Here is an 11,852-nt window from a genome sequence, read left to right as displayed (position 1 = left end):
GTATCACAACCGGTCGTGATAGGAAGTCCCATAGTGCGGCGCACACAATTGGCCCAGCGTTGTCCGGGTTATGCGAGGGTTTGGCCGGGATAGGCCGTCATTATAAAATAAACATTTGTTCTTAACCTTGCCTAGTTAAAGGTGAATTTTTTGTAAATATATTTTTTTATATATTCGATAAATCCAAGGTATGCACCACACAGAACGCACTGCCTCTGCAATGCAGAGTTCTATTGGAAATGAAGGTACTTCTGGTGTACCAGAATAACGCTGTCTGTGTGATCAAGGTGTAAGACTGAGGTTAAGGTTAGAGAAAATGCCTTCATAACCTGCTACGAAAATCACTTCGTATCGAAGTGGCGTTAAAAGTGTGTCCCGCTTGTTAGTAAGAACTTGGAGGATGTTGGCTAGCCAGCTAAGTGTTTGTTTGGACCCCAAATGACTCTCGCTTGGCTTGATTCGATTTCCTAGATGATGTAAAGAACAAGACTTGTTGCTAGCCAACTAAAATCAGTTTGGCGTACCAAGAAACTACTACAGCCGATCGGGGACAAAAAGGATGCATCCCAAATGTCTCGCTGTATAGGGCACTACATTTGGAGCCCTGTGGGCCGTGGTCTAAAGTAGTGCCCTACATAAGCAATAGGGTGGCATTTGGGACCTGTATTCCCTAACGTTACCCTGACCTCTCCATGGCTGTCTGTCTGTGGAACAGATTTAGCTAGCTCACTACTCACAAAGTTACACACTGCTTTGGCTCTTGACCAGATGCATGGGAGGACAGCAGGGAGCATGGTACGTTTATATATAATTAGCTCTGAAATACTACCGTAGCACTATCCTCGTCATCTCCTCAAAGACAGGCTCATTTTCCAGAAGATAATTAAGTTGACAGCGACTTGGGGCTGAAGCATCCTAATGTTGTACTACTGCTATTTAACTACTCTGTACTTCTGTTTCATGGAGGACTAGCAAGAGGAGAAGACTAGAGAGACTCAACGTGACCTTTAACAGGAGTCATTTATGAAGCAGAGAACCTTGTTTCTCACCTCAAAATGACGATCTATTTCAATCTGTTCGGTAGGGCTGCCAGCAGGACTGACATGCTGAGGTAATAACACAGCCTGTGTTCCTGAACACTGATACTAGGCGTAGGATTAAATGTTTTAATCTGAACTGAAGATCCACATCTAAAAACTCACCATGTTCAAGGTGGAGAGGTAGGTGGCCATCAAAGAGGAGGGTCGTGGAGGTGAAGATCATCAAAGAGGAGGGTCGTGGAGGTGAAGGTCATCAAAGAGGAGGGTCGTGGAGGTGAAGATCATCAAAGAGGAGGGTCGTGGAGGTGAAGGTCATCAAAGAGGAGGGTCGTGGAGGTGAAGATCATCAAAGAGGAGGGTCGTGGAGGTGAAGATCATCAAAGAGGAGGGTCGTGGAGGTGAAGGTCATCAAAGAGGAGGGTCGTGGAGGTGAGGGCCATCAAAGAGGAGGGTCGTGGAGGTGAAGGTCATCAAAGAGGAGGGTCGTGGAGGTGAGGGCCATCAAAGAGGAGGGTCGTGGAGGTGAGGGCCATCAAAGAGGAGGGTCGTGGAGGTGAAGGTCATCAAAGAGGAGGGTCGTGGAGGTGAAGGTCATCAAAGAGGAGGGTCGTGGAGGTGAGGGCCATCAAAGAGGAGGGTCGTGGAGATGAAGGTCATCAAAGAGGAGGGTCGTGGAGGTGAGGGCCATCAAAGAGGAGGGTCGTGGAGTTGAAGGTCATCAAAGAGGAGGGTCGTGGAGGTGAAGGCCATCAAAGAGGAGGGTCGTGGAGATGAAGGCCATCAAAGAGGAGGGTCGTGGAGGTGAAGACCATCAAAGAGGAGGGTCGTGGAGATGAAGGCCATCAAAGAGGAGGGTCGAAGAGGGGAAGGCCATCAAAGAGGAGGGTCGTGGAGGTGAGGGCCATCAAAGAGGAGGGTCGTGGAGGTGAGGGCCATCAAAGAGGAGGGTCGTGGAGGTGAAGGCCATCAAAGAGGAGGGTCGAAGAGGGGAAGGCCATCAAAGAGGAGGGTCGTGGAGGTGAGGGCCATCAAAGAGGAGGGTCGTGGAGGTGAGGGCCATCAAAGAGGAGGGTCGTGGGGGTATTGACACTACAGTGGCTGTGTCACTACAGGTCAAATACCTGTGGCTGGCAGGGGAGCGAAGACGGAGAGGAACCAAAGAGTAAAAGCCAGAGGGCCTTTTGAAGTTCATCCCAGCCGAGGGCCAGAGAAGTTCATCCTAACCCAGAGATGCTCCAGACCAACTGCTCGCTGGTCCAGCTGGGTCTGCTGACCTTTGACCTGTGTGTCAACTCCTCCAGTGAGCTGCTCAGGGCAGTGCCTGTCATCCAGCTAGTGGTGTTCATGTACGTACATGATTGGTTTTGTAGCCTGTTAATGATTCAAATGTTTTTGAACTTAATAGCTAGTTATTTTTCTTTTGTTGTTCTTGAAAGTGTTCCAAAATCTTTCCCAATAACAACCAGGTCTTCCTTTGTTTATAATTACTGTAATGTTGTTTAGGCCTAACTGTGATTTATAACCTGTGTTCCAGCATCCAGGACATAGCCTCGCTGTTCAACGTGATCATCATTCTGCTGATGATGCTCAACATGCCCGTGTTCCAGGTCGGCCTGGTCGCTCTGCTACTGGAGAGGTTTAAAGGCTTGCTGGTGCTGTCTGCCATCTACCTCACCCTCAGCATCTCCTTTCACTGCTGGGTAGTGGTACGTACGGACACAGAGAGAGAGAGAGAGAGGGGCGTAGGAGTGACAGGTTTCTAACTCTCATCAGAAATAATACATGTTGTGTATACATGTAGTTCTAAACATTGACCATGTTTGGTGTTTCCTCTAGAACCTGAGATGGTCCACAGTTTGAGCTGGACAAACGGCCTACAGGTTCTCTGTCTTCTGGGTTGGACCTGCACTCTGCTCTCAGTACCACTTAGGTTTATTCAGCTGTACCTTTTTTTGAGGCTTGATAAGTGGTTGTTTCTTTACACAAGCATACTTAGTTAACAAACATGTTGTCAGTTTTGTGGCGCGTCGTCGGCATTAGCACTGGAAAATGGTTGCTTTTATTAATGATGCCAATACCCGACTAAACAACATGTTGGTTTGTGATGTGTGGAGACATTTAACCAACTCGGTCCTTCTGTTCCACAGCCGCAGTGTTGTATCACTTCTTCTACAAACGGACGACAGTGTCATGGCGATTCTGTCTGGCTGAGGGATGCCAGAGCTCGTCAGTGAGGAGGGAGGGACTGGAGGATCTATTACCAAGTGAGGTCTGCCAGACTGGTGACAGACTTTCACTACCTGGGTGGGTCATGTTCATTTAACACCAGAAGAAAACTGACATGGAGTGACTATCTGGCCTTGTCCAATAAGAAACGCCCATTGTTTTCAGTTTCAAAACGTTTTGCTACGGTGTGCTCTACTGAACACGACCCTGGACTAGGATAGAGCTAGGAGAAAGAGTGGTCCATCCTGATAGTTTCTCAGTCAAGATGCTCCACTAATATGGACTAGTGTTGTTACAAGAGGCAGATGACACTAAAGGACAATCTGAGGTTTTCCTACAATGGATTTTTTTTAAAACAAATGCATAATGGCAATTCATTTCAGTGTTTTTACTAAAATGTGACACCGTCTCACTCCTATATGGAACCCTATATAGTGCACTACTCTATTCCCAACATAGTGCACTACTTTAGACCAGGGCCCTATAGAACACTACTTTAGACCAGGGCCCTATAGAACCCTATTCCCAACATAGTGCACTACTTTAGACCAGGGCCCTATAGAACACTACTTTAGACCAGAGTCCTATAGAACCCTATATAGTGCACTACTTTAGACCAGAGCCCCATAGAACCCTATATAGTGCACTACTTTAGACCAGAGCCCTATTCCCTATGGGAGAACAAGTATTTGATACACTGCCGATTTTGAAAGTTTTCCTACTTACAAAGCACGTAGAGGTCTGTAATTTATATCATAGGTACACTTCAACTGTGAGAGACGGAATCTAAAACAAAAATCCAGAAAATCTCATTGTATGATTTTTATTGCATGACATAAGTATTTGATACACCAGAAAAGCAGAACTTAATATTTGTTATAGAAACTACGTTTCCTGTAGTTCTTGACCAGGTTTTTCACACACTGCAGCAGGGATTTTGGCCCACTCCTCCATACAGACCTTATCCAGATCCTTCAGGTTTCGGGGCTGTCGCTGGGCAATACGGACTTTCAGTTCCCTCCAAATATTTTCTATTGGGTTCAGGTCTGGAGACTGGCTAGGCCACTCCAGGACCTTGAGATGCTTCTTACGGAGCGACTCCTTAGTTGTCCTGGCTGTGTGTTTCGGGTCGTTGTCATGCTGGAAGACCCAGCCACGACCCATCTTCAATGCTCTTACTGAGGGAAGGAGGTTGTTTGCCATGATCTCGCAATACATGGCCCCATGTATCCTCCCCTCAATACGGTGCAGTCGTCCTGTCCCCTTTGCAGAAAAGCATCCCCAAAGAATGATGTTTCCACCTCCATGCTTCACGGTTGGGATGGTGTTCTTGGGGTTGTACTCATCCTTCTTCCTCCAAACACGGTGAGTGGAGTTTAGACCAAAAAGCTGTATTTTTGTCTCATCAGACCACATGACCTTCTCCCATTCCTCCTCTGGGTCATCCAGATGGTCATTGGCAAACTTCAGACGGACCTGGACATGCGCTGGCTTGAGCAAGGGGACCTTGCGTGCGCTGCAGGATTTTAATCCATGACGGCGTAGTGTGTTACTAATGGTTTTCTTTGAGACTGTGGTCCCAGTTCTCTTCAGGTCATTGACCAGGTCCTGCCGTGTAGTTCTGGGCTGATCCCTCACCTTCCTCATGATCATTGATGCCCCACGAGGTGAGATCTTGCATGGAGCCCCAGACCGAGGCTGATTGACCATCATCTTGAACTTCTTCCATTTTCTGATAATTGCGGCAACAGTTGTTGCCTTCTCACCAAGCTGCTTGCCTATTGTCCTGTAGCCCACCCCAGCCTTGTGCAGGTCTACAATTTTATCCCTGATGTCCTTACACCCTCTCTGGTCTTGGCCATTGTGGAGAGGTTGGAGTCTGTTAGATTGACAGGTGTCTTTTATACAGGTAACACGTTCAAACAGGTGCAGTTAATACAGGTAATGAGTGGAGAACAGGGGGGCTTCTTACAGAAAAACTAACAGGTCTGTGAGAGCCGGAATTCTTACTTAAAAATCATACAATGTGATTTTCTGGATTTTGTTTAAAATTCCGTCTCTCACAGTTGAGAGTCCTATAGAACCCTATTCCCTATATAGTGCACTACTTTAGACCAGAGCCCTATGGAACCCTATTCCCTATATAGTGCACTACTTTAGACCAGAGCCCTATGGAACCCTATTCCCTATATAGTGCACTACTTTAGACCAGAGCCCTATAGAACCCTATTCTCTATATAGTGACTACTTTAGACCAGAGCCCTATGGAACCCTATTCCCTATATAGTGCACTACTTTAGACCAGAGCCCTATGGAACCCTATTCCCTATATAGTGCACTACTTTAGACCAGAGCCCTATAGAACCCTATTCTCTATATAGTGCACTACTGTTGACCAGGGCCCTATAGAACCCTATATAGTACACTACTGGTGACCAAAGCCCTATGGGTCCAGAGAGAGTAGTGCACTACATAGGGAAAATAATGCCATTTGGGAGACATGCAGTGCCTTCACACTTCTTCCACATGTTGTTACATCATTTAAAATGTATTACATATATACAATACCCCATAATGTCAAAAGAGAAATTGTGTTTAAATAGTTTAAGTCATTAATGGTTTGAGTCATTAAGTATTCAACCCCTTTATGGCCTAAATCAATTGATTAAATGTTTGCTTAACAAGTCATGTAAGTTGCATGGACTCACTGTGCAATAATTGTGTTCAACATGATTTTTGAATGACTGCCTCATCTCTGTACCACACACATACAATTATCTGTAAGGTCCCTCAATCGAGCAGTGAATTTAAAACACAGATTCAACCACAAAGACCAGGGAGGTTTTCCGATACCTTGTAAAGAATTAGATTAAAAAAGCAGACATTGAATATCCCTTTGAGGCCAATGGTGACTTTAAAACAGTTACAGAGTTGAATGGCTGTGAGAGAAAACTGAGGATGGATCAACAACATTGTTGTTACTCCCCGTGGCCAGATGGTCATGAGGGTATTCTCGTTCAGGCAGTGTCAGGTTAAAGGAGAGTGACTGCTCTGTTAGTACCTCAGATATTAATCTGGGATTGGGGTTTAAGGCACCACCACCACCACTATTAGACCACAGTGGTCTGAAATAGTCCTCACTGCATTCCCTTGGCCTGGGGAATACATGCTATATGTTAAATGTACTGCATTCACTCCAAATGAAGTGCTAGATACATCTCTAGGGCTGCGTTTACACATAGTGATTTATACTAGTTCTAAGTCTAAAGATTCCTATATGTTCTTGACTTCCTACTCCCATGTCAATGCCAGGGCTGTTGAGAATCTGGAAACACCAGATTCTTTCCTGAACAGTCATGTCACCTTTGTGAATGAGATGTGTCTAGGCAGTTGTCACTACTACTAACGGAAGATAAAACAATAATGCTGCAATCACTGACATATTGGGACAATCTGAATTGCATTGATTCCTCACATCCTTAAAACTCATTTCACAAGAAGGTCAAAGGTTTGACCTCATCCAAAGGGGTTTTGAGAAGGAAGAGAGAGGGTGTGAGGAATCCAGGCAATGCAATTCAGATTCACTGTGGTGCCCTCTGGGAGATATCTCTAGCACCACCTTGTGGTGATCTATTTCTACTACAGTCCTCGGACTAATGAAGCCACTTCCAAAGCATCAATAGGCTGGCTCACTCCAATTCTGTCACAATTTCACCAGTAAAGATGAGATATAAATCCAAAATTGAGGCTTAAATACAGAAGCAAAATATGTTTTATTTGGGCATCATAGTGCCCAAAAGTTGAGTGAGGAAAAGTGCATTAATAAAAAAAGACTGCTTATGATTTGATACCAAATGGTTTTGTTTACCTTCTTCTACATTGAGCATAAGCCTCCGTTTGGGATTTATTCCTCTTTAGATAGGGTGTGGGTTTCCATCTTTCAGTATTCACATTTTGAAACCTACCTTGAATCTACACAGATTTGTAATAAGGACCTTTAAAAAAACAAAACGAACAGGCTGCCTCCTTTCATTACCAGTAGAAACGAAGCAGTTTTGTACAAATGTCTCTTTATTTAGTGAAAGGCAACCCCAATCCCCACCCTCTTGTCAGTGCAGTCTATCTCCTGTGGTGGAGCCATGATGTTCTTCTGTTCCACTGGAATGTTCTTCTGTATCATTTGGCAATATAACAATCTGTAACAGGACACACACAGGGACCATAGACATGAAACACTATGGTGAACGAGTGTCAGAACTCCGAAATTGAGAAATGTCCGACTTGGAAACTCATTGTAAAGAGTTAATACTCGTCAGAGTTCCCCCCCCCACTTGGAAAGTATCCAACCAATAGGAAGCTCTACGGAAATAAATTTAACTCACGAGGTTCCGACTCATCATGAACGCAGCATAAGTCTCTCTGATTGTTTCCTTACCTGTCAGACATAGATGCCGACCCACAGTAACAGAAACAGCACTCCGAAGCCCATGAAGAGAGACGCCACCAGGGAGATGAGCAGCTCTTTGTACATGTCTCTGGTGTATTTAGTGGACGTTACCTCGTAGCTGGGAGAGAGTTATGGTGCTAATCATAGTGGTACACAACAGACCAACCGTTACACATCCAGACTATCAAAAACATTCTCACTTATTGCCAACATATTCACCTACAGTAGTGTATATTATCTCTGTGAATATTCAGACTCAGCAACTGCTTCTATCTGCCTGTTCTTCATTCCTAAGTTGTAGGGAGACACAGGGCATATTAGTTGACATTGGTGTGTTAATACAGGGCTGCAACAAAAGCCTACACGTTCAGTGTCCCCATTCACCAGGTTTGAAGACCACTGATTCATGGTAAAAAATAAATAAAACAAACGGTCACTATGAAGACAGATGACCATGGAAGGATACACGAAGAACCACGCTGTGAAGAACATGCCGATAGCCAGTAGGACCACAGTGAGGTGGGGGAAGACTGCCGGGTTCACCGGACTGGTGTATCTGGTCATGGCCTCCAGCTCCTGAGGGAAGAAGAACGGAGACAATGTGGAGATTCACTCAGTGTGCTTCTGGTTAGGGACAATATCCCACATTTCTAAATGGACCGGTATGTTGCCAGCTGTAAATAAACATGGGGTTTCAACTTACTAACTAGGTAAATATAAGTTATGCACAGATCAACCAGCTTATTGACTGACTTGATCATAACAGGTGAAGTTCTCTGGTCTTTACTTGGCCTTGTCTGTGGGAGGCTGTATTTGGTGTTAGCTTACTAGCTACAGTAGCTAGTCAAGCTTGATCTATATATAGTTCCCGCTACATTGGCATAGCTAGCTACTGTATTCCCATCATAACAGCTACATGTTATGTTATTCGATTTAACTGATGAATAGCTATAAGCCGTAGCTACAGACATAACGTTAATGAATAAGGTTAGCTGAACTAGCATCTGTGCGTTAGAGACCTCTCGCCCAGAAAACTAGACAAGTCAAAAAAATAAAGCTTGTGATTTCATGACTTATGTGCACTTTTTACAACCAAGTCATACGAGGAATAGTTGGCATATTACACAGAAAAAGTATATGTTAAAAAGCGTTGTCAAAATAAGTTAATTTATCACCAAATATGGAGTTTTGCTGAGCAACCATCTTCTTTTACTCCCGTCACGGCCAGTATGTACTTACATGTCTACAAATATTTTAAACGAGCCATCGAATAAATAAATGCCTGTTCAGCCCGGACGCTCGGTCTGAACATTAACACGCATCGCTTGCCGTACGGTTTTAGAAGCATACAGATATTTCATATCGGAGAGAAATAGTTTTCCAAAAACTAAAAGGTTAAATGGATACACATCTTTATAGGGTTAGGGTTTCCCCCACGGTCATATCTCCATGTTACGGTGCTTGTTTACTGAAAACAGACAGAGGACTGACTGACTTCATGCGCTAATGAGTTATCTGCTTCTCTCAACACCTGTGTGTAAACGGAAGACACCAAACCTGTTGTCACTGAAAAATACTGTCGGCTGCAACTGTGTTAAAACAAAACTGTAAGTGTCTATTGTGTCTGTCTTATCCGGTGTCCTGTGTGAATTTAAGTATGCTCTCTCTCATTCTCTCTTGGAGGACCTGAGCCCTAGGACCATGCCTCAGGACTACCTGGCATGATGACTCCTTGCTGCCCCCAGTCCACGCTGCTGCTCCAATTTCAACTGTTCTGCCTGCAGCTATGGAACCCTGACCTGTTCACCGGACGTGCTACCTGTCCCAGACCTGCTGTTTTCAACTCTCTAGAGACAGCAGGAGTGGTAGAGATACTCTGAATGATCGGCTATGAAAAGCCACCTGACATTTACTCCTGAGGTGCTGACTTGCTGCACCCTCAACAACTATTGTGATTATTATTATTTGACCATGCTGGTCATTATTTATGAACATTATAACAGAACATGGCCAAGATGTTCCAATCTCCACCCGGCACAGCCAGAAGAGGACTGGCCACCCCACATAGCCTGGTTCCTCTCTAGGTTTCTTCCTAGGTTTTGGCCTTTCTAGGGAGTTTTTCCTATCCACCGTGCTTCTACACCTGCATTGCTTGCTGTTTGGGGTTTTAGGCTGGGTTTCTGTACAGCACTTTGAGACATCAGCTGATGTAAGAAGGGCTATATAAATAAAAATGGATTGATATTTAGCGTTTGTGAACTGAACAGGGATTTGTGTTTCTAGAACCGCACCGCAATTGACATTTCCATTTAATTTGAGTATTTGGCTTGTTTTGGTTTCCAGAGCCAATTTGTATTTTAATAAACGGAACATGTAGCTAAAATCCTTGGACTAAGGAGTAACGTGAATTTAGGCTCCTTTCGTCCAATGGTGGGCTAGTAAGCTAATGTAGGCTAGTAAGCAATTACAACCCGGAAATGCCTATCTACAACAATCATTTGAATACATATAATGTTATGTTTTAGACAAATCACAATACACAGCTATAAGTCTCATTTCATGATCAAGTTATTCTTAGAAAAGTGCATTAGCTACAAATCACTTACCATTTTGTTGAGTTTCTTGTTTCTACTGCAGAATCCCAATACTTGTAAAGAGCCACGTCAGTTCTGCCGACGTTCTCAAGCAGCGTAAAAATACTTGGCCGCCACCTAGCGGGCTGGAGAAACAGTTTCATGCGGTATCCTTCGTTTATTTAGTCCATTTTTTATTCCGAAACAGAGATTTTTACATTAGATTCATTTTAAGATTAGCACAAAATAATTAAAAGATTATTTGACATGAAATTATTGTGCTAATCTTAAAATGAATCGATAAAATAACTTCCTTCCTGTTCCTGGCTGTGATATGCTGCTTTAGAGCTCTCTCTCTCGCTCTCCACCAACCAAAACACATTTTGTTTCCAATCAATATTTTATTTACTGCATTCATTCATATTATGACAACATGCTCTTCAAAACAAAACAAAAAGACAAAAACAGCAAAGACTTAAAAATAAATGGCATGATCATGTATTAAAAACAAAGTAAGAGGTTCGACTAAAAAGCACACAGATTTCTAGGGAGAACTTTTAAAGCAGGAACAGGAATAGTGAAGAGGTGAATGAGGGAGGGGGTGAATATGCTTTACAAAGTGATTCAATGTTCAAGTATTTTAGTGTTCTGAAGGGCTTTAAGCCATACGAATTAGAGTAAGAAGATAAACCTATTTCAAAATGAGTGATTTGATTCGTTTCATTGTAAAGTTTTAATTAGAAAGTCCTGTGTGTGTGTGTGTGCGTGCACACGCCCATGTGTTTTCTTTCTCAGGTAAAAGGACAATAGTGATTTTGATTGGCATATAATTTCATAAAACAACATTTACATATTAATGATACATGATACAGTAATAAGGAGTACAAATGATAGTGATAAAACAAGAAATAACATAAAAAAGGATCATAGATTGTTACAAAATGAAGCTACATAGTAACACGTAATCAGTTTCTATACCAGTTGAAACCAGTTGGAACCAGTTGGAACCGGTTGAAACCAGTTGGAACCAGTTGGAACCAGTTGGAACCAGTTGGACCCGGTTGGAACCAGTTGAAACCAGTTGGAACCAGTTGGAACCAGTTGAAACCGGTTGGAACCAGTTGGACCCGGTTGGAACTAGTTGAAACCAGTTGGAACCAGTTGGAACCAGTTGAAACCGGTTGGAACCAGTTGAAACCGGTTGGAACCAGTTGGAAACACCATCAGAGCATTAAGCAGTCCATATATACAGTGCTAAACTACAAGTACTATGCTGGTGTCAATATAAAGGCTGGCTGGTGCATTATAAATAAGCTAAAACAGTACACTGTACTCATGTATGGCAAAATCATATTGGTAATACAGTATAATATATATTTATGTTATATACAATATGTTTATATTGTGTCATCTTCAATTAAGTATATTCATTTGATTATTTGTTTTTGAATTTAGATTTCTTATGACATGACAGGTCAGGTACGATTTAACACACACTGATCAGAGGGATATTGTGTCAATACATCTGTTTCAACCCTGTATTTGTGATCAAATATATGTTTTTTG

The 11,852-nt window shown here is 43.2% G+C and overlaps 1 protein-coding gene and 1 long non-coding RNA gene across 2 annotated transcripts; one reads left to right on the top strand and one right to left on the bottom strand.

Moving 5' to 3' along the window:
• The first annotated feature begins 2,574 nt into the window (after positions 1 to 2,574).
• Positions 2,575 to 3,721, top strand: LOC110533945 (uncharacterized). The gene is made up of 3 exons (XR_002475065.3): positions 2,575 to 2,746; positions 2,877 to 2,970; positions 3,188 to 3,721. It is a non-coding gene; the product is annotated as an uncharacterized LOC110533945 (long non-coding RNA).
• Positions 3,722 to 7,319: 3,598 nt separating this feature from the next.
• tmem258 (transmembrane protein 258) lies at positions 7,320 to 10,466 on the bottom strand. The gene is made up of 4 exons (XM_021578814.3): positions 10,320 to 10,466; positions 8,180 to 8,289; positions 7,702 to 7,831; positions 7,320 to 7,462 (listed from the first exon to the last, which is right to left on the bottom strand). The coding sequence occupies exons 1-3, from the start codon at positions 10,320 to 10,322 to the stop codon at positions 7,705 to 7,707; spliced, it is 240 nt and encodes a 79-aa protein (XP_021434489.1). The 5' UTR covers positions 10,323 to 10,466; the 3' UTR covers positions 7,320 to 7,462; positions 7,702 to 7,704.
• Between the last annotated feature and the right edge of the window lie 1,386 nt (positions 10,467 to 11,852).

Source organism: Oncorhynchus mykiss, chromosome 2 (assembly GCF_057628025.1).
Source record: "Oncorhynchus mykiss isolate SJ-2025 chromosome 2, ASM5762802v1, whole genome shotgun sequence".
NCBI lineage: Eukaryota > Metazoa > Chordata > Actinopteri > Salmoniformes > Salmonidae > Oncorhynchus > Oncorhynchus mykiss.
This window is presented reverse-complemented; position numbering and strand designations above follow the sequence as displayed.